Genomic DNA, 23,932 nt, shown 5'->3' on the forward strand with positions numbered 1-23,932 from the left:
AATTAGTTTATTTGACCACACATGCTTCAATGATGAAGATCTGAAAAAGTTTAAATTTTTCAGATGCTGTTATTATTATTATTATTATTATTATTATTATTATAATTATAACAGAGCATAACAAATTCCAACAACATAATGGCAGGTGTAATTTGTCAAGAATGCATAGCATTAATACATATTTGACATTATATATATATATATATATATATATATATATATATATATATATATATATATTTTTTTTTTTTTTTTTTACTTTTTCTTTAATTAAACCCCGTCCCTTTCATAACTCATGAACCATTTGTTCATGATATATATATATATATATATATATATATATATATATATATATATATATATATATATATATATATTCTAGCCACGTCCCTTTTCATAATCCATGCAGGAGATAAAGTGGTCTCTATCTAAGATCACTGCTTTACTTCCTGCTGAAACCTTCATGAGTCTGACTGAAGACTGATGATGTGAACTGACCTGGACACAGTGCTGCTCTTCCCTGATCCTGTGGAGTTCATACTTCTTGCTCTCTCTTTATACTGACTCCTCTTCTGATCCGCCCCAAGACCAAAACTACACATTGACATACACACAGAAGCATTAACACACACACACACACACACACACACACACACACACACACACACACACACACACACACACACACACACACACACACACACACACACACACACACACACACACACACACACACACACACACACACACACACACACACACACACACACACAGAGTTATCAACCAGCTGTTATCAACTTTATTTACTGAATGTAGAAAATAAAATAAAAGTGAACTCACCAAGATTCAGTTTTATTGTTACTGGACTGAAGATGGTTGGCTGCAGAAAAAATACAAGGGAATTATTATTACTACTACAGAGTTTACGTCTCTGTCCTGCTTTTTATAGGATTTTGGAAAGTTTACACTCCAGCCAACGTTTATAGAGCGTTTGCTAAACACATCGGTCTCATCCTCATATTCGTTTCTACTGTAATGTTAAAAGTGAAACATACGGTTTGAAAATATGAAGTATGTGAGTGAAGCCGCCAAATAGGGTTATGTTAGAACACAATAATCAACCGAGTATGTTGACTTTTTGCTTGGGACAAGCAGCTTTAGCTCCAGTCTTTTAGCATAATATCATGTACTGTATATAGTCAAGTGCATATTAAAGACACTTTTAAAAGATTCTCGTTTTAAAACCAGTCAGCTGGAAACAATAAAAAGGTCATCCAGAGACAGCGTTTTCAGCCAACTCCGGTAGCGAACGTCAGCTTCATTAGCTAGCTAGCTTTAACAGATGAAAACAGCCAGCGACAGTTGTCATTTCAGTGAGCATAGACAACAGTCGTCAATTAAAAAATGAGAAGCTGTTTTGGTCCACCACGCTTAAAAAAAAAAAGACTAATAGTTTTGAGGGTGAAATTTGCTGCGGTTGTGACTTTCTAAATAACACTGAAGCAGGTTCAAATTCATTCTGTCAGAGAACGAAAATTACTCATCATATCTAACTGCAGGTGTGACTGTTGTTTTCTTTTTCCGTTTAAAAGAACCTGTTGGGACCTGCCATCCTGCAACTGTGTGTCTCTGAGCGTCTCTCTCTTTCTTTTCTACTTCATTTCAGCTGAATTTCTTCTTCCTTCTTTAAATCCACAGTGTTTTCTTCTGATTAAAAGGAGACAAATGTGACAACAACTTCCTACTCTAATTCACTGACTCACTTCCATCCTATTCACCCTGAATCCTTTAATTAACTAATTCATTTTCATCCTATTTACACAGTGACAATGTAATCCCCTCCTGTCCTGTCCTGATAATGTTTGACATCATTACAGCTCATTAGGATGTGCTCATACATGGCATCTCCAGTCTTCTGCACCACTAAAGCTACTTCTGACAAATGTCATTCTCAACATGATTAAGGCACTTACTGTCAGGACATGACAACATGAGGTGAGATTTAGGCTGATGACAAGAAGTAGCCAGAGCCACTCCACTTAAGAGGTTTTCAACAAAAACTTCACCCATAACCTTTTTATCCTTATGTAACTTCCACATAAACACAAGGCCAGTTAGCTCAAATGGATAAAGGTTGTATGTCTTCAAAGGTTGTGGTGTGTGAAGATAAAACATGACGCAAACTTTAGAGGCAGCAGGAATGTATAGAAACTCAAACTCAGTCCTGGTGGCACTAACTGAGGAGATTTAAGTCACACCACACTCATACCTCAACATTATTCTTTAGTTTGATATGAAATTAAAGATTTGATGCATTAATGTAAGTTATTGTCCCTTTTTTCTATTTAATATATTTTTTCCACATTCAAATAATTCCTATTTTATATTTTTTTGCTATCTGATCCACTAAATTCTACATTTATTTACTTAAAGCAGCTAAAGCCATTTATATATTTTTATATTAACAATGGATCACACAACTAGTTGTATGAAAGGGGTCGCTCATAGAGATGAACCCACAGAACATGTCCCTCTGACTCAGCAGTTGTCCTCGTTTTAATTTTTGAACTGTGGCTGTCGCCGTTTAAAATAACAGAAATCAGCGGGGCCAGATTAGATGAACTGTAGCTAATTAACTAATTATCTCAGCAACAGCCCAAAAGAAAAGTTTGTCTGTTCTCTGGTTAACAAGCTATCTGCAGCTGGTGACTGTATTCAGCAAAAGATTGTTTGCGAGTGAAAAGACACTCTGTCACACCACTGTAACCAACTAGTGACTGCTGATCCACTGATCACCTCACGTCGAGAATCAAGAATCTCCCAGTTAAACTTTTACCTTCAGTATTTGGAGTAAGTAACTGGTGAAGTACACTAGGCTACAGTTGTTAATTAAATGTGTCTGTAGTGTTTTGGCCTTGTCAGCCAACAAAAGGTGATTAAACAGTTGTAGTTATTTTAGCCTTTTAAGTGTTGAAGAGAAGTGTAAAAAAAAGGCCTGTCCTAGATACTATACACGCCAGTCAGATGACTCCAGGCTTTTATTCTGAAGAATGCAAGATGTGCAGAAGATCTGGCATACAACATGACAAAGCTTTCTTAGAGATTGCACTATTGTTGTGCAAGACAAAATTATTTCCAGAGAAGAACTTGGACGAGGCGTTTCCATAAAAATCCATAAAAAAATTAAACCAGGTTTGGAAAATCAAGCTGGAGCACCGGTCAGACATTATTACTGAAATATTGAATTAGTTGTTAATGAATAATTAACTCTGAAATGATCAGAAATAGGATTGGACAATGTCCCCTAAATTGGCAGTACTTTTTATTTTACTATATCTCTTTACATATATATATTTTTTCTACTTCAAAAATAATTAAAAAAAACAAATGGAATTCAAATGGTATTATAGGCGCAGATACCGTGGATGCTCCGGAGCTGCTGATGCCACGGAAAATACTGAGCATGCACGTGTGCCAGACTGCAAGTAGGCTACATTCATTTACAATTAAACATTGCAGTTGTTGTTAAGTGGAGCGTGTGAGCGCTGATCACGGTTACGTGTCAGTTAAACTTCTCATCTCCAATCCTATCTGTATTTGTGAGAAGTGGCGCTGTCCTGAGTTGAAAGATAGCCTACTTTACGGCTTTATTATCAAGTTAATAGGTGTGTGTGTTCATGTCGGCCGCTGTCCATTTCCTAAGGTTCTGAAATGCCAACATTTTGTAAATTTTTTAAAGGGCGTGCGCCCGTGAGCACCCACGGAGGAAAACATAAATCAGCACCTATGATAGAAGAAGATTGACAGCTCTAATATACATATTATAATTTTACAAGACGGGTATCTCTAGGGAGACGGGTATCTCTCTGCCCTGTCAGACGCTGCTCTCCGTCTCCTTTGCCTGCTCCGTGGCCGGTGTGTGTGAGTGACAGCCCGGTCAGCGAGCTTGTTACGTTACGCCCGCAATCTCTTGTGGAGCATTATAACTTCGAAAAATCACAGGTTCCAGTTAATCGTATAATGGATATTAGTGTTGTGTTATTTAAACAAACGATCGGGGAACTAAACGCCTCTTGTCCGCCAGTCTCCTGATAGAGCTCCAGCCAGCCCACAGCGGGTCTGTGAAGGTGGACAGGCCGACCGGCAGGCACCGGCCGGCTGTCAAGTCAGACTGTGGAGCTTCTGAAATCCGCCACAGTCGGGCCAAATTTGTAATTAGCCATCAATTTTCGTAAAATGGCCCATATTTGAGCTCTACATAGTTGATTTCTCGCAGAGAAAGTGATGAAATAGCAGACAAACAATGTATAAAGTTTCTAGTTGTTGGCCACAACAGCAATCCATGGTTGTTGTGATTGTTGCGGCGCTTTGCACACCAACACACTTGGGTTTGAATTTCTGATTGGGTGCTCCTGCCTGCAAAGTTTTTAGGTTAACTATAGAAGAGACTAGGATTAGCGTGTGTCTGGCACAACCCTAATCAGAAAGTCATGATTTCAGAAGATTGGAGTGACAGCAAAAGAGCAGCTGTTGTATGAAATTAGATGAAGTTCACTGTAACTATATATTGTAACTAAACTGTGTCAGAGGCTGCTGTTCCTGAACAAGGTGTCTCTGATCAAATCTATACAACCTGTGGCCTCTCAGCATCAACTCATTAGCATCTATTCAGTCCCAGATTCCACCAGCTGACCCTTTGCGCGTGTGCGCGCACGCACACACACACACACACACACACACACACACACACACACACACACACACACACACACACACACACACACACGTCAGTGTTCAGTGCTTCAACATAAAGCCATTACAGTCTATTGTTAACTCAGTAACACATACACCGTCTTGCTATCAGAGTCATTACTGATGTATTCACAGCAGTTCAGAGGAATGATGAAAACACACACACACACACTCAGGACAGTCAGTCATGCATGCAGTGCGTTTCCACACCTCTGTGATTGTTGACTTTTCGCCTTCTTGAAGCACCGGGACTGAGGAATGAAGACCGAGCGGTGTCTGTATGTTCTGTTGATTCTACTGACACTCTTGTGTTTGTCAAACATCTTCATTTACACACATCTGATCAAGCTGCATTCTCATCATATCTAAGGATTTATGTACAACACGCAAAGGGTCTTAAAATACTCATGATGCTTATAGTTAGTTATTTTTTCGTAAGCTCTTTGTGACACCAGATAACTTATCATTCTAACGCTAAAGACGGACTTATTTTAAGCCTCACAAGACCTAGTATATGACTGGACTGTGTATGGTCAATGTCCTAAATTGTGGCCAAATTGTTGTTACTATGTTAAACAGACCAGACATTGATTACATCCCATGACAATTATGAACATGCCCATAGCCTCAAATGTTGGTCTTTCGGAAAACAGAGCCAGATGACTTTCCTGCTTCAGCTTCCAGACTGTTTTCGGGAAACACAGGAGAGACTTTGTTTTGCCTCCAAGGCTGAAATTTATGCTTACTTTGGTGAGCTGTAGCATTCATTCATGAACACACTGAAACCTACACTGTACATTTACTACTACTTGACAACTTTACTGTAAATGTCTTCTCTGCTCCGATCACCAACAGCTCACTGACCACAACCACCGCCACTCATGCTCAACCACATACTCGCTATGCACACCCTACAAATATAGGACTCCGTTTGAAACACATATACAGGAAAATATACATTTGTACAGGAAAAAAAAAAACAGAAGCTGTTGGATAAAACCTACCTTTATTCATGATTGTTTACTGGTGAATCTGTATCTTCACACCATGTATTATTACTGTATATTATTTATTCACAAAGATATGGTCATTGGGGTAGTAATTATTAATAAAATCGGTTACCCTCTCTTTCAGTCAAACTTTCTATTTCCATTACAGTTATGTTTGCAGTTAACGTTCAACAAGAGAATTCACCAAAATGTCAAAGCGTTCCTTAAGATGGCGGCGTCATTTAAAATACAGAAATAGCAGAACATGGGGGGAAACTGTTAACAATGAAATCTGTAATCTTGTGAGTTTTTCTCTGTACTGACCTTCAGCTCCAAGTGAAAGGTCATCTTCAAAGCTGCAGCCGTTCTTCAGCACTCCTGTTCTCACACACACAAAACACACACAAAGTTCACAGAAAATAATTAAGTTGTGAAATCTTTTCAGAAACATGGGGTAAGAGAAATGCCTCTACCAATTCTGACACATAACTGCTATAATTCTTTATTTTATTTACCTTTATTTAACCAGGAAGAGACTCATTGAGATTAAAAATCTCTTTTTCAAGAGTGTCCTGGCCAAGACAGGCAGCATTACAACCACATACACAAAAACACTAAAAAACATAAATCAACTGAAACAGCAAATCCCTCAAAGTCAACAAAAATCCTAAACACATCAGGCAAAACATCTACAGCCAGATGTGGCTGCCTCCAAGTCAAACAACATCCTCTTAAAAGCGACCAATGAGATACAGTCCTTAAATTTCATGGATTTCTGTAACTTGTTCCATGTAGAGGGAGCAGCAAACTTAAACGCCTTTTTCCCCAGCTCAGTTCTAACCTTTGGAACAGACAGAAGGAAAAGATCCTGGGAACGAAGATTGTAAGTCCCGATACTATTAAACTGATATAGGTCAGAAGGTAGGATGGAAGTAGACCTAAAATAGCAATAATGAAGATATGCCAGTGTTGAAGTCTCTGTGTTGATAGAGAAGGCCACCCAACACGTTCATAGCGTTAAACAAAACTAAATCTAAATTTAAAAAAAAAGTTGTGATGACTAGTTGCAAATATTTAGTCATGAACCAACGTCCCCAGAACATGTCCTATCAGGTTGGGGTCCTCACAATGTAATGTATACAAACAACACACACAGAAAATGTGGATTACCTCTGCTTGGAGAAGCACTCTGATCATCTAAAGAGGCTCCGAGGGGAGTCCTGGACAAGAGACAAAAAGACAGAAAGTTAAATATCAACCCAAACCATAAACTGACCATTAAAAACATAAACATCCAAAAGACTGCCAAAATAGTTGATGCCCGTGTGTTTTGCCCTTAATTCTTATCTACTGGTATCCTATTGCTACATTGGGCTAGCTTAAAATACCTTTAAGCATAGTCCTAACCAGGCAAAGTTTGCCAACAACAACAACCAGGCTACACTATTTATCCCAGGCTAACTCCTGAGGGTAATAATCCCATGCCAACCCCTGATTGAAATAAAGCAAATTTATTCCAGAGTCCAGACTAATTCCTGGTTGATATAAAGCAAACTATACCAGCAAACCAATCCATTGTATATATGAAACTAACTATCCAAAGCCAATTCCTGGTTGTGCAATGCTCATTAGCAATGCTAAGTCCTGACCAGCCTACACTAACTATCACAACTTTTCAAGATGAGGCTAACTATCCTAAAATAACTGCCTATCAGGCTACGGCAAAATATTTTAGATAATCTACTTAACAGGATATGGCTCAGTATACCAGGATACCTCCTAGTCTGGTTTAAGATAACTATCCCAAGATAACTGCCTGTCAGTCTAAGGCTAGTCTGACTAAATGGATGTACATTGCTGGGATAAAGCCTGACATCTGGCATGTCCCTCTCTGTCCTCTATCTCCGCTATTGGGGCTTAGCGCCATCTAGAACGGTTGTGATGGATTAAAGAAATACAAACAAGTCACAGCTTTTTTTTCCCCAGAATAAATAAGCAGTATAGCCAGATCATTCTCCAGTGCTGACACAGCGCTGTGGAAATAGGTCTGGCAATCAAGACTAGGCTAAGGCATCTACTATCCCAACGTTAAAGTACAGTTTAAGGAAAATTGAGCCCCAAGCTGACTGCCTGTCAGGTAAAGGTTAACTATCTAAGCGTTAACTGGCTGTCATGCTAAAGCTAAGTAACACGGACTAACTGCTTGTCAGGCTAAAGCTAAGTAACACAGGCTAACTTCCTGTCGGGCTAAGGCTAAGTAACGGAGGCTAACTGCCTGTCAGGCTAAGGCTAACTATCCCAGTGCTAACTGCCTGTCAGGTGAAGGCTAACTATCTCAGCATTAACTGCCGGTCAATCTCACTAACCCAGGCAAAGTGCCTATTAGGCTAACTATCCCAGGATGAATCTTGGTCAGGCCAAGGCAACCTATCTCAATGCTAACTTCATGTTGGACTAAGGCTAACTATCCCAGCAGTAACTGCCTGTCAGGTGAAGGCTTACTAATCCAGGCAAACTCCTCAGACCAGACTATTTATTGAAGTCCACTACTGACCAGGCTAGACTAAATATCCCAGGATAAATCCTGTTTTTGTTACCCATCCCAGGTGTCCTACTGACCAGACTAGTCGTCCCAGGCTAACTAGCTGACAGATCAGGCAAGTTGACAGTAGCAGTAAGCTAGCGGGTCTGAGCTGCTCTCTGCAGCCAGACGCTGGGAACACAGAGCTGTTACACAACCTGCCACTCTTATCAATGGGACAAACTTCATGCCACCAGTTAACACACACAAATGGATGGTTGTGTAACCAGCTGTGTTTGCTAATCCTTCCACTTTCCACCGGCAGCCATGTTGGCCTCAAGCCCCTGCCCTGCGGATGTTGCTATGGTAACCTGTGATTCTGATTCTGCTGGTCATGTTACCACAGTGACAATACAGAGGACACGTCAGAGCGCTGTAGGGTCACAGGGTTGTGAGTGACAGCAATGATAACAGTGTTGACTTAGCAGGAGAAACCCCTCCTCTGTTTACTCTCCTTTTTTTCCTGCCTTTCTTTTCATCTTCTTCCTGCGTCTTTCTTTCCTTCTTTGACTCAACAGCTCTATGTGCCCTATCTCTGGGCGTTGGTCTGCTCCCTGTGTGTGTGTGTGTGTGTGTGTGTGTATATGTGTGTGTGTGTGTGTGTGTGTGTCAGCAGCTGATAACACCACTACTAAACACACACCTTCAGACACCATGAAAACATATCAGTAAACCAGTTGACAAGAAAACCAGTTAGCCACTCAACCAGTCACTCAGGATTTTAAGGACCATATCCTCTATGTTTCATATTGCAGTCCATGAACTACTAAGTCTGTTTACTGTACATTCCTGCAAATCATTTTCAAATCATCCATCAGTTTGTGATTGATTCACTAGTTTCAGTTCATTTGTAAGAAAATCAACTTGCAGCAACAGGCTGCAGTCATCATTTCTCGGCTTTTTAAAAAATATCATCAAGTGCAGAATGATTAGAAAACTCACATATGACATGTAACAAACGGGCTAAAACAGGACACCAAAAAACATTGGTATGGTCCTTTAATCAGGTGGTGAATGGATACTGTACCTGCATTCAATCAGCCAGCTGGTGATCTTGTTAGGAACCCGCCCTGACAGAGAGAGAGACAGATGAGCGTGTTAAAGCAATAAGCCAACAGATTCTGTGTGCAACAGTGGTTACAAAATGCTATAAAAGCATTACAGCATGCCAGACTTCAGGATATAACTCAACTTCTCAGCTGATTATAGTCACAGTGCCAGCAGGCCGCAATTCCACCACAGGTTACATTTAACTCCTGTTCCTACTGCTGTGGCTGCAGCTATTCATTATTTTCATCATCATTTAATCAGTCCATTATCTTTTCAATTAGTTGTTTAGTGAAAAATGCCCATCAAAGTTTCCCTGAGCCCAGTGTCACATCTTACATTTTTTGTACAGCTGGAACCAGTAAATGTTTGGCATTTTTGCTTGAATGACAAGCATAATTATTTATCAAAGAAAAAAATCCTTTTACAGACTTAAGAGGATTGTGCATGTTCAAACAAGACTAAGAGTCTGACGCAACGGCAGTGGCGCGATGAGGATGTATTTGGCACAGCTGTACTTTGAGCTTAATTGTAACGTCAGCATGCTATTATGCTCACAGTGACAATGCAAACATTCTGAAGTTTACAAGTTATACTGTTTACCGTGTTCACCATTTTAGTTTAGCGTGTTAGCATTATAACATTTGCTAATTAGCGTCAGACAAAAAGTACAGCTGAGGCTGTTGCAAACGTCATTAGTTCTGCAGTTATTTGGCCATAAACCAAAGTACAGTATTAAAGTGCTCATATTATTTTCAGGTTCATAACTGTATTTAGAGGTTGTACCAAAATAGCTTTATGTAGTTTAATTTTCAAAAAGCACAATATTTTTGTTGTACTGCACATTGCTGCAGCTCCTCTTTTCACCCTGTGTGTTTAGCTCTTTGTTTTAGCTACAGAGTGAGACATCTCACTTCTGTTCCATCTTTGTTGGGAGTCGCACATTCGCAGTAGCTAGGTAAGGACTACTAGCCAGTCAGTTGCAGAGTATGAGGGCGTGCCACGCTAGCAGCTAGGCGAACATTATAACGTGTGTTACAAACTGACGCACGTTTGTCACGGAAGTGAAGCCTGGACTACAATAGAGCTGTTTGGAGCAGTTTGTAAACAGTGTTTTCTCTGGGAGATGCTAAGTACCTTTGGGGTGGACTTTGGACTTTTTCACTTTGTAAACCTATAACGTGCACAAAAAGATATATAACACAATAAAGGAAAGGGGGAAAGCCAAAAAAGCATAATATGAGCACTTTAAACAAATTATAATTTTGACCTAATGATGGTGCTAAATGGAATATTAGAGAAACACCAAAGTAATTACAATTTATACAGAGGGGACAAATTTCTAGCAATCCATTTAACAAATGTCAACCTCATGGTGGCGCTAGAGGAAAAGTCAGGGGGTCACCAAAATAACCCTCTGGGCACCATGGATATCTGTACAAAATTTTTTGACACTCGATCCAATAGTTTTTGAGATATCTTAGTCTGGACCAACCAACCAAACTCTACTATAGCTAAAACAAAGAGGGAGAATGAATGTATTTCAGTTAAAGGGATGAATTTATGGAACAGTTGTAATGAAGAACTGAATAGATTTAGCATGATTCACGAGTTTCAACATAGGCTGTTTATTGTAAAAACGGTAGGCGTGATGTACTACACCTTCGCCTACATCTTTTAAGTCTGAAGAAAGTATTTAGTTTCTAAGTTACCTCAAATACACTGTACCAACTGCCTTTCTGTTCTGCAATTTCTTGTATGACATACTTACATAACTAGGATAACATGAAATTGTTTGATAAGGGGCAGTATGCAGCACTGACTTTGGCATCCAGCTAAGGTGGCTGCAGAAAATTAGATTTTCTAAGCAAATAGGGTTAATGTGAAATATTTAGCTTTTTAGGAATACAGTAAACATTTAAGATTGTTCATATATCCCCAGTTACAACATTGGTGACATCTGAGCTCAGTCTAACCTGGTTCTTCTGAGGGTCTTTGTTCTTCCCCATCCATTACATTCTGTTGGGGCCCCTGGGGGTCACAGCTCTCTGCTTCTGATTCTTGCCACATGGAGTCCCTACTCTGGGCCCATGCACGACGCCGCAGGCCGGCTAAGCGGTGGTCTGACTGCACCCTGGGATCTGAGGATCAATAAAGCAAACAATCTGTCAGACAGCCTGCCTACTATGAAGTCATCAATCAGGTTTGGCAGGTCTTCACCCTGACAAACAGAAACTACAACTGACTGAATACAAAAACACAGCAGTTGAGTCGAACTGAGCGATCACACGCCTCAGTCCCCACCCTGCACATCTAAATCACCTAACTGTACTTTTCAACCTCCACTTTGATAAGGAACAATAAAGACATGGCTGAGGGCCCTACAATAATTACAATGTAATATCACATTTCATTCCAATATATTTGAAGGCTCACAAAGCAAGGTAAATATGTCACCTGATCTGACTCACCTGATGTTCAACTTTGACACATGAATTTGCATCATTAAACAATAGCAAGCCATCAAAACCAGGGATTCACAGCCTTTTTTAGTTTAGTTTTACAGCTACAATGATTAATTGATTAGTTGTCAACTATTAAATTAATTGGCAACTATTTTGATAGTCAATTAATCGGTTTGAGTCATATTTTAATGAAAGAAAGTTACATTTATCTGATTCCAGCTTCTTAAATGTTAATATTTTCTAGTTCCTTAACTCCTCTGACAGTAAACTGAATATCTTTGAGTTGTAGACAAAATAAGACCTTTGAGGACGTCATCTTGGGCTGAACACTTTTCACCCTTTTCTGACATTTTATAGACCAAACAACTAATCAATTCATCAAGAAAACAGTTTATCCACTTTTAGCTAACCATTCCAACTGTTTATCCATTACAGAGACGGTTTAGTATAGATAGAGGATCTTTGTCCGTTATTATACAACAAGTAGATACGAGGCAATCTGATTGGTCAACTAGACATTTAGAATGTGCTCAAATCAGCAGGACAGCACACCCACAGCCATTTGAGCACACCTGGCACATCACTCAAAATACTACTCCGCAATTTCTGTGTCAACATTACAGAGATGAAATAAAAATCAATTTCAAAACATTTGTATTCATGTTGCTAAGTAATACAGGAACCACAGTGGAAACACACAAAAGCTCTCCAACTAGTAGCAATATAAAGTGATTCATCGGATTAAATGACTTATATGTTGCAACACTCTGAAGTTAACTTTCACTGGAAATGTTTTGGGTCAGCTGTGCTAGCGCTATCTTTTTTTTTTATCAATATATTTATTAATTTTCACATGAACAGTTCACAGATTCAATTCAGTATAAAGGTAAACAACCTTTTCTGAACACCCTCCCACCCCTGTCCCACCCCCTAATAGACAGAACACTCAAATGTACAGTATTACAAGGCACTCAGCTGGTATGTAAGAGAGAAGTTTTCATAAGTTAAAGTAGAGAAGAGTCACATTATCAGATCAGCATTTTCAATCAATGTGACATTTAAATTATTAACATATTCAATAAAACCGCCCCATATCTTTTGGAACATCAACGATTTTTTTTTTTATATTAAACATTATCTTTTCAACCGGCACATAGGACGAAAGTTCTCTAAGCCATACAACATGACTGGGTGGTTCTTCTGATTTCCAGTGTGTAGCTATGCATTTCTTCGCTGCTATAAGAGCCATTTTAACAAAACGTAAATTCTTCCTTTGATCAAGATGGAGGGCCGATTCATCCCCCAGTAATATGAATCTCGGGTCATATAGAAGTTTAACCTTAATAATCTTGTCAATAGTTTGTATTATATTTCTCCAATAATTTTCAAGTTCCGAACAAGTCCAAAACATATGCAATACAGTACCCACCTCTGTTTTACATCTAGGACAACAATCTGAATATGACTCGCTTATCTTGTGTAATCTTTCCGGTGTATAATATACCCTATGTATAATATTAAATTGTATTAATCTATGTCTACTGTTATATGAAAATGTTAAAGCACTTTTACAGAGACATTCCCAGGTATCCTGAAAGTACATTCTAGATATTTTTCCCATTTAAGTCTAGAAGATGATACATCTTCCCCATATAAGTCACTGAAGTTAGTATACATATAAGACACAAAACTTTTGGACCCTTTTTTCTCTCTTAAAATATTTTCTAATACAAGTGAGGACAGGGGCCTCAGACGACCTACTTTAATGTGGTTACGTAATGTCTCACCTGGAAGTATTTAAAAAAATGTTTTACAGGAAGAGAGAACTTTGCTCTCAGTTGTTCAAGTGCTAGCGCTATCTTGAAAATCGCTGCCAAATGTGATTTTCGCGGACGTATAGGAGCTAGCTAGCTATATCTGTCAATGGAAAAAAAAATGTCAGCAGATATCTTAGTTACAACAACATTGAGCTAGCAAAGCAGTTTGGTGTTTATATGTGTGGTAGTTATTTAGTTTGGAAAATCCCACTATCTCTACAAAGCAAACGTTAGCTTAAGTTAGCTGGCTGAGTAACGTTAACGTTTTACAGAGACAGGAAATCGTCTTTGTTGTTTGAAGTTCGCAGACGTTTAGTATCTAAATCTATTCATGGAAAAAATATTTTTTTCAGCAGATATCTTAGCTAGCTAGTTATAACAGGATAGACCTAGCAAAGCAGTTTGGTGTAGCTACATATTTGCGGTAATTATTCAGTTTGGGAAATCCCACGATCTCTACAAAGCTAACATTAGCTGACTAAACAGGGAGGGCATAGAAATCATCTATGTTGCTTTTTTTATTTTGAGAGCGAATTGCCCCATAATATGAATACAGTTTGATTATAACTTCTATTTAGTTGGTAACCGTTGTTGTATAATTGCAATATTACACTCAAGGGTTTGATTTAACATAATTATTGGCACGACAGTGATGCGTCTAGGACCGAAGCGCTTGCGCCGACATTCGAAAACATCGTACTGTTAGCTAGCTAGCTAATTACTCCAACTGTTGATCCGTTACTTTTAGCTCATTGTTTTAACTGTTTTTCCATTACTTTTAACTAAATGTTTCAACTGTTTATCCATTTTTTTCATCAACTATTTCTATTCAATACTTATGTCCATTACTTTTAGTTAGCATTAAATCTTTAGTAATATTTATTTTTTAACTATTTCAACTGTTTATGTAAGATGGCCCACCTGGAGCAGTGCTAGTGTCCATTTCCAGAGATCCACTCTCCATATCTGCCTTTCTGTATGTCTGGTTGAGGCCAGTCAGTCAGTCAGAGGAGACTGACGACTCTACAGCAACATCAGCAGCAGGTAACACACTTGGAGAGAGAGACAAAGGGAGAATTATTTTTATTCACTCATTTTTTTATTGGTTGGTTTATTTAACAGGAACAGTGCACATTAATAAACAATTCTGTAAATGTGGCAGAGTAGGCTCTGCCACAGAAGGCTTTTTTTATTTGTAGTCCCTGGACAGAAGTCACACTAAAAAAGAATAATACAATATAAATTTAAAGTTATTGTATTAGTTTAAGTAAGTATGCAGAGCAATAATATTATTAATAATAATAATAGAATATTATCGTTAAATAAATATAAAATAAAGGACAAGTATGCTACATTGCTAGATACAAACACATGCAACACAGAAGCACATAATACATGGCATGCAAAGCAATAAAATGTTGAATATTGCTGTTATAGAATAGTTGTATGCTGTAATAGAAATATGCACTCAATAAGACCATGTGCTCAAAATGAATAGTGGTGTGTTCCAAACTGGAGGGACACGTTTTGTGATGAAATGAGAAGTGGCTTTAATTATTAATGACCAAGTTACCCACACTGAGACGAGCTGAGATCACACACACACACACACACACACACACACACACACACACACACACACACACACACACACACACACACACACACACACACACACACACACACACACACACACACACACACCACTAGATTTCAGAGGGAAATATTGTAGTTTTAACTCCACTACATTTATTTAACTTTTTACATAAAAAAAACATGATGATACAGCACTGTGCTATTGATCTACATGGTGGTATACAACAGATCTAAAATCGGATCCACGTTGACAAACCTCAACATTAAAATGCTCTTACATGTATTATTTGCTAGTGATAAAAACAGAATAATATTCTATAATAACATAACACCGTAAAAGGAGAATTCTGCATAATGACAACTTTTAATTTTGATAATTTATGTGCAACTAGCTGATAATACTTACAATACTTTAATTCTGGATTTTTACTTGTAATGGTGTATTTCTAGAATATGGTATTTCTACTTTTACGTAAGTAAAGGATCTCTGTAACATTTCTGTACAATTGCGAGTTAGTTTTTTTTGTAGTTCCAACAAATCCAATAAGTTTAGGAGTGTCATTCTACAAGTTAAACTTTCAATTACCATTGCTTGCTTTGAATCAGAGCCTTCGTTATTTGGAAATGAAAAGTAAGGTGTGTCATATTTAGTAGCTCCAGCTATTATTTCAGTGTGTCAGATACATGTTTAATAAACATGCTACTAATATGTATATATGTATTTGTTACTATGCATTCTGAGCATCTTTGGCAAAAAAAAACATTACATTAAGTTCTATAATATCTAATGTTTCCGGTTGCAGCTTACCAGTATAGAATCAGACTTGGTATCAATAACTAATGTCTTTGGTCGGGCCCAAAATTCTTTTTTAGGATTATCCCTAAATGTTCTTTTTACTCCATGTCCACGTAATTTATTTGACAATTGGAGTTTCAGATTATGATTGTGATTTTACTGACAACACATATGATCAGTAAATAAAATATTGATGCAATGCTACAGAATATAATATAGTTATATTTGCTCCATCTCAACCAACTGCAACATTTATGCATCAGTAATAATAATCAAAGAGCCTACTATTTAGAATAATATAACACTCATAGGAACCGTTCTGTTGCATAATGATGACACTTAAAGTAAATTTTGCTGATAATATTTCTATACTTAGTAGGCGATTAAGTGCAGAACATTGTGGTGTTGCTACTTTTATTTAAGTAAAGAATCTGAATACTTTTCCACCCCTCATGAAAGTGATCATGTGAGTTATGCGTTTACTTTTCAGCAGTTCATCTCTCACATGTCCTTCAACACACCAACAGAGAGTTTTCCCAAACAGTTGCTACACAATGATGCATGAAACATGACCTACAAAAAAGTATAAGCCTAGGTGAGTAAATGTTGACTTTGATGGATCATCTGTCCGAAACAATTATTATAGGAATTAACTGAAACCAGAGGCTGCCTGGATTGAAGGAGGTCAATCTAAAAAACTGATGATTTAGAAAATGATCAGCAATAACACGTGATGTCTGACAAAACACATTACATGCACACTGTATGCTCTCAACAGGATTTATTTCTAAGAACTGTCACTGCTGGACTAAAATCATTCAGTGTTGAAGTTTTAAATGAGTTTCTGCCAAGACAGGACATTTTTCAGATATGATTTTTAGAGCTGTAACGGTGTCGATTTAGGTTTCAGATTAATGTATTAATCTTTTATTCTGTAAAATAGTAAACAGCAGAGAATGCCCAACAGAAGCTCGGACAGTCAAAGGTGACGTTTTCAAATGTCTTGGTTTGACATTCACATCAGCCACAGCTGTACTGTGTGTTTAGTACACTCACATGGTAAACATTAGCATGTTAGCATTGTCAGCACGTTTACATTAGCATTTAGGTCAAAGCATCACTGTGCCCATTCATTTCTATGACTGTAACTAAGTACAGCCTCACAGAGCTGCTAGCATTGCTGTATTCTTGTTGCTTGATAAATGAGTTAAACAATTAGACTGTCAAGAACGCTGATGATTAATTTTCTTTTGATTGACTACTTGATTACTAAACCTTTCAGGTTTTTAGTGTAAGCATATACCATTTATATACAGTATGAGGATTTGCTGCTTTTTTGGCCTGCACGATAAATCGTTATAAAATCGCTATTAAATGGCCAGTATGTACTTTATTTTCTTTATTGATGTTTACAGGCTTGTGGTGATGTGCAATGTGCTACAGGTGCCAAAAAAAAATCTATGTTTGGTACTGCCAATTTGTTTTGTTTTGTCAAGGTTTATGTGTGCAATAAACATTACACTTCATGAGAAACAAATCATGGCAGAGAATCGTGATATCAATTCTAAGCTAAAAAAATCATGATTCATATTTTTCCCCGAATCGTGCAGGCCTAGTACAGTAGCAGTTGTTCCAATTTCTGGGGCTGTGTCCTTGGGCAAGACACTGAACCACAAATTGCTCCCGATGCTGTGCCATTGTGTGAATGTGCACGAATGTTTAGCTGATGAGCAGGTGGCACCTTGTATGGCAGACTCGGCCACCAGTGTGTGAATGTGTGTGAATAGCCATTTTCCGACCCGAGGGATTTTTGTAGTTCCTAGAACCCTTTTTTTCTCGTGTTCAGACTGGACCAATTTGGGGATTATTAAGTTCCTCTGACTGCAGTTCCTGTAACTCTTTCAACTCCTACTTCAGGGCAGGGTCTTTTCCCTTTTCCGCATAGGAACCCTTAGTGACCTAGCAACGTCTGAAACACAAACAGCACATATTCTTCACTGTCTGTTGCAATTCGCCTACGTATGTTAACTCATTAGACAAACATCACGCATTCAACCAGCTAAATGTTAATGCTAGTTAAACTTACCCATTGTTTTGTTTGCCTGTTGCGCTCTGCTCTTCTATCTTCTTCCATCATAATAATTAGGATCATATTACGCTCGAGCCTTCGTCTTCTGTGTTTCTCTGTTAAGTATTCCAGCCTAGTCTTTAAACGCCGCTGTTTGAACTCCGTTATGAGGATCCTATAAAAACGCTATAAAGACTGTTGCCATGCTTGCGTCACTCCCTTACCCCTCCTACCAGTTCCTATGGCCACTTGGCCAATGCGAATGCAAATGGAAAAAAAACGGGTTTTGGGGGAGAGTAGTTAGTAGAACTGTTTAGAAGTGGACTGTTCCTAAAACTACATTCCTGTAACTACTTGGTCGGAAAGAGGCTAAAGGTGCCTGTACTATGTAAAAGCGCTTTGACTAGTCGTTGAGACTAGAAAAGCGCTATATAAATGCAGTCCATTTACATTTTGGCATTAACTCCATCAGTTCAGTATCACAGGCAAAAGGTTGGCTGAGCCCCGGCAGCCAGCCATCAGCTGACCGTTGAAACCAACAGGAACAAGATCACAGTTTACTACTGAGGAAGTCTGAGCACTGTTCATACACAGAAATGTAATAATAGCTAATAAGGTTACATGGTTGCTAACATGAGTTGGGATTCAGCCACAAAGTAATTTACTAAAATAAAACTCAAGATTACAATATGAGCTAATGGGAGGAGGAAACTAAAGCATGGATGTAAAAATAGAATAATCCATATGGAGTCACTAACTGGAGGAGAAGGATGGAGAGGAAGAGAAAGAAAAAAAAACATGCAGCCAAATTTAAATGAGAATGTGTGAAACAGGAAACAAGTGTTTAAGATGAATGACAGAACAACTTCCTGTCGAGATACAGAGAGAGAGAGAGAGATAGAGATGGGAGGGAAGATTTATTTTTAGATTTCTTTTGTTAATGCTAAACAAACAACAAGACACAGACAGAGTGTGCAGAGAGAGTATCCTCTGCAGCCACCAGTAGCCTCTTTTTCACCCTCTCAATCCGTCACCCCAACATCTCTCTGTAAGTATCAACACTCCTGTGGGCTTAAAGGAGGCCATACAGAGTTTGTAGTGCTGTTATTTACAGAGAACAGCAGCTGTGTTTAGTTTGGATTATTGGACAGTTATTAAAGGATTTAATAGAGATACGTTTTCATAGTGGAGAAAAGCATCAAAAGATCTAGAAATAGGTTTGTTTTAGTCTATAAAATGGCAGAAAATGAAGATGAAGATTTCCAAGCCAGCGGTGTCTTCTTCCCATAACCTAAAGATTAAGGCTATCGATATCGTGATATGTGACTAGATATCATCTCAGATTTTTGATATTGTAAAATCGTAATATGACATAGCTGACATAAAGTGTTGTCTTTTCCTGGTTTTACAGGCTACATTACAGTAGTGCAGTGAAGTAATTTCCTGAACCTACCAGACTGTTCTAGCTGTTCTATTATTTGCCTTTACCCACTTAGTCATTATATCCACCAAGCACCAACTGTCAACCCTACAATATTGTCGTAATAGTGGAATCGAAGTAATTGGTAAAAAATATCTTGATATTTCATTTTCTCCATATCGCCCAGCCCTACTAAAAATATTTAGTTTACTATCACTTAAGACACACAAAAGTAGCTAATGCTTATAATTGAGAAGCTGGAACTAGGTAATGTTAACAATGGGTAATAATGATTATTAATTACAGCCTACTATTAATTGTTTCAGCTCTGTCTTTTCAGAAGTCTATCTTAAATATAACCACATTCAACAGCACATTAATGACTAGCCTAAATCTCAACATGTAGAAGTTAAGACCTTCACACTGAAATACAGTCACATACGTCAACATCATCAAACTCTGTCAGAAAATTAATCAACAACTATTTGGATAACAGATTAATTGTTAAGGTCATTTATCAAAATGTCAAACATTTCATGGTTCCAGCCTCTCAAATGTGAGGATTTGCTGCTTTTCCTTTATTTATTTTAATTCACCTTTCAATATTTTTGAGGTTTGTACTATTGGTAGGACAAAACAAACATTGTGAAGGTGTCACTATATGCTCTGGGTATTTGTGAAAGACAAATCTCTATTTTTATTATTGATCAAAGAAATTATCTACAGATGAATCCATAATGAAAATAATCATTAGTTGCAGTCCTATACAAAATAGTTCAAAATTAGCTCCACCTCAACCAACTACAAATCATTATTATATATTATATATATATACTGTATATATTATTATATATACATCAATTAGTACTACTTAAATGATCTGAATACATCCTCCATCACTGGCGCTCTTTCAATAGAGTACTTTTTTTAAAAGGCAAGGGATGCTTTTCTCTGTTTTATATCATCGTGATCAAATGTCTTTGAGAGAAGGTGACCCACTGACTGTGGACTATAAAAGAAACCAGACTCGGAGGTCATGACTGTATGAATGAAACCACACTTACAGTCGGTTTCCTTCAACCTGCACAAAGCAAACGCACTTGAACCTTCATCTCAAGGACAGTGACCAATGCTAACTGCCAACAGACTTAAACAGTGTGGGCGTGGGGACATGGAGCCTTTATACGTCACTGTTACATCATTGTTATATAAAACTGCAAGGAAGCCCTGGAAAATCAAAGAGAAGCTGAACAAAAGGCTCAAATATCTTTCTGTACAGTCATGAAATGTATATGGTATTTGCACCTATGTATTTTAAGCTACATCATACCTCTACTACACAACATTTCAAAGGAAAACATTGCAAAGAACACAGCCCTAAAATCGGAGTGTGAGTTCTTTTACAAAAATGTCACCAAAGAGTAAAAATAAGAATTCCAGGTACCGCTGTTGGCAGACGGAAACAGAACAAACTTAGTAGTGGAAGAGCTGAAACGATTGGTTGATTAATCGAATGGTCTTAGATATCATTTCTCAACTAAAATGCCAGCTAAAAAATGCTCCAGTAATCACTTGATTGAAAATAGCGAAAAATGTTATGTTTTAAAATGTTTTACATGAAAAAAGCTTAACCAATTACCAAAATAGTTGCCAATTAATTTGCTGTCAATCGACTAATTGTTTTAGCTGTATTTCCTACAGCTGGGTAACAAAATATCATATTTTCTAAGCTTTATGTTTTGTGTGCAAACAAGCAATTTGTCAAGTAGTAACTAAAGCTGTCTGATAAATGTGCAGTAAAAAGTACAACATTTGAATATTCTCATATGAAAGGTAGTAGAGTAGAAGTAGAAAGTGGCATAAGAAGAAAATACTCCCATTAAAGTACGACCCCAAAATTGTACAGTAGCCTAGTTAGCACAGTAGATTAAATGTAGGCTACTTCACCACTGTCCAGCTTCAACACATCTGATCTGAATCACTTTAAAGATCTTCTGTTTGAACATCAAATCAGGCACTTTTAAATCAAAATAAAAGTGAGCACCATTATTAAATCCCCATGTGTCACTAAACTTTCCCTTTTAGGCTCAGACTTAACTTGTTCGTCTAGTTTAGTTGTTCCTGCTCTAGCTGTTTGACTCGGAGGAGAGGAGTGACAGCAACCTAACGTTAGTCCAACTCTCCGTGTCCTCAGAAACTAACGAAACCAGCAGCACCATCACATTCAGCAGTACAATATGCCGTATTAGTAGCAGTAACGTTAATGTGAGCGGGTACAGTTACTCACCGTCATGTTTCTCCGCAGTTTGTGTCTCTGCTTCCAAACTGTCAAACTTCTCCAAACTTTTCTGAAAACACTGCAACATTCCTGCTTCCGCTTCCTGAAACCAGAGGGGGCGTGTCCGCAGCGGACAGCGGAGGAGAAACAGCCACACCTGTCGGATTGACTGGTCAGCACACACCCTACTCGGTCCTACGGGGATTACCGTTCTTTCACTGTCTATTACACCGTCATTACAGTCAAATCCTACAGTGGGGTAAACACTGGGGTGGAGGAAGAGGCTACTCACAACTTTTACTTAGCCTATAGGCTACAGTAAGTAGAAGTGTCGTAGACTAAAAATAGGCTACTCCATCACAAGTTAAAGGCAAAGTACTACTTACGTAAAACTATTAGGCTAATTGTTATAAATTGTTGCTGGCACATACGCATCCAAATAAAATATTATTAAAACTGTATCATCCAATTATCTATCATCCAATAAAACATGTGACACTGTCTGAAAGAATAATAAGATATATAAGAAAGAAAGAAAGACTCATTCTTTCTATCTTTCTTTCTTTCTCTTTCAGTTTTTACCTGCAGCACCTACATGCAACCACCAGATGGAAACCAAACACTGATGATGATCATCTTTACTGAGATGCTCTGCTGCTGATGGATCTGCGATAATACAACAGCTGCCAAAGATATTGATAAAACTATTTTAAAATATAAGTGATCTACATGTAAACCAAACCTACCATAATTTGAATAATTCATTTCCTGATGCTGTTAAAATGGTCTCTCCAATTAGTCATGCTAGACATTAAAATGTGTTATAAACCATTTATTAAATGATTGCTAGATAGTACAGTTCAAGTAAAGTGTTATTAAGAAATGTGACAAATTAAATATTTGACTGTAAATCAAAAAGTTACAAAGTTAATCACTGTACACAGTTTTTACTGTGTGTGTGTGTGTGTGTGTGTGTGTGTGTGTGTGTGTGTGTGTGTGTGTGTGTGTGTGTGTGTGTGTGTGTTCCTGTTAGGCTTACCAGATCTGGGACAAGATTTAGGGTTAGGTAAGTAGTGGTATAGGGTTAGGGTAAGTCTCCAGGAAATTAATGTAAGTCTATGTCCCCAAGAGTGACCTAAGTAAACATATGTGTGTGTGTGTGTGTGTGTGTGTGTGTGTGTGTGTGTGTGTGTGTGTGTGTGTGTGTGTGTGTGTGTGTTGAGTTTTCATTGGTGGTCTATGTATGAATAGGGTAATCTGACCTTCTCCATGCGCGCACACACACACACACACACTTACACAGAATAATGTTATTCATCAGCGAGTTGCTCTGCTGTTTGTTCACTTTGCTTAAAAGAACAAATGTCACCTCACTGCTGTTTACTTTGAATTTCAAATTCTTCATCATTCCTGTTTCTGTCAACTGATCAAGTAATTGGTTTGTTTTATTCCAGTGAAACTGTAACTCAAAGCCACTTGCCCCTTTGGTTTGATCAGAAAACCATCAAATCAAATGGCGACTTTTAGCCTAACCTGTTCTGGGTATCGATGCTTTTATTCTTGACATTATAAAGTACTAAAGTGTACAGAAAAAAGTGTATTATCATTACATGTTAAACTCTGTGAGCGGCACGGAGATAAATCTTTCATTTTTATTAATCCTGAACAGAACCCAGCAAAGAGACAGATTGATTATGTGTTAACCATTAGCTGTTACAGGATCTACACTGATGGGACAGACACACAGGTCCTCTTAAGTTGCCTAGTAACCTCCTAGCAACCGGTTTACCATTACCTTAGCAACCTCTTCACTGGAGAACAGCCCAAATCCAAAGTCCGCTGCTTTTTCTGTTTGGTCACAGAGCCTAGATGCAGCTAGTCTGACTCTGATGGTTTCCTCCATTTTCGGCTGACTTTTTTTAAACATGCCGTTGATGTGGCTAACATGCTACATGCTAGATGCTAAAAAAGAGTTAGTTCGTAGGACGTTTTGTCCGACCATGTCGTAAGAAAAGAGTGATGTTTGTTTAAAGTAGGCCTATAGGAAAGTTACAGAAATGGTCGAACACAGCCCCCCCAAAGTGTGAAATGGCCCTGTTTCTAAAAGTTAAGGGAACATAAAA

The 23,932-nt window shown here is 38.0% G+C and overlaps 1 protein-coding gene and 1 long non-coding RNA gene across 5 annotated transcripts in view; one reads left to right on the top strand and one right to left on the bottom strand.

The window, feature by feature from the left end:
• Window positions 1–22,034, bottom strand: part of itprid2 (ITPR interacting domain containing 2) — a 45,904-nt gene extending 23,870 nt beyond the window's left edge. For all 3 annotated transcript variants that reach the window (XM_028591287.1, XM_028591286.1, XM_028591288.1), the window contains exons 1-8: window positions 21,819–22,034; window positions 14,573–14,703; window positions 11,346–11,510; window positions 9,350–9,392; window positions 6,912–6,961; window positions 6,066–6,119; window positions 841–880; window positions 499–594 (exon numbers count right to left, since the gene is read on the bottom strand). In XM_028591287.1, coding sequence (XP_028447088.1) covers window positions 499–594; window positions 841–880; window positions 6,066–6,119; window positions 6,912–6,961; window positions 9,350–9,392; window positions 11,346–11,510; window positions 14,573–14,615 — 491 coding nt within the window. In that variant the 5' untranslated portion in view covers window positions 14,616–14,703; window positions 21,819–22,034. The remainder of the gene's footprint in view (window positions 1–498; window positions 595–840; window positions 881–6,065; window positions 6,120–6,911; window positions 6,962–9,349; window positions 9,393–11,345; window positions 11,511–14,572; window positions 14,704–21,818) is intronic.
• Window positions 14,569–22,675, top strand: LOC114564106 (uncharacterized). 2 transcript variants are annotated; one of them, XR_003693724.1, is made up of 4 exons: window positions 14,569–14,695; window positions 16,534–16,638; window positions 21,837–21,981; window positions 22,385–22,675. It is a non-coding gene; the product is annotated as an uncharacterized LOC114564106 (long non-coding RNA). The 2 variants fall into 2 exon arrangements; XR_003693725.1 differs by lacking the exon at window positions 21,837–21,981.
• The last annotated feature ends 1,257 nt before the right edge of the window (window positions 22,676–23,932 follow it).

The sequence above is a fragment of the Perca flavescens genome, chromosome 11, assembly GCF_004354835.1.
Source record: "Perca flavescens isolate YP-PL-M2 chromosome 11, PFLA_1.0, whole genome shotgun sequence".
Lineage (NCBI taxonomy): Eukaryota > Metazoa > Chordata > Actinopteri > Perciformes > Percidae > Perca > Perca flavescens.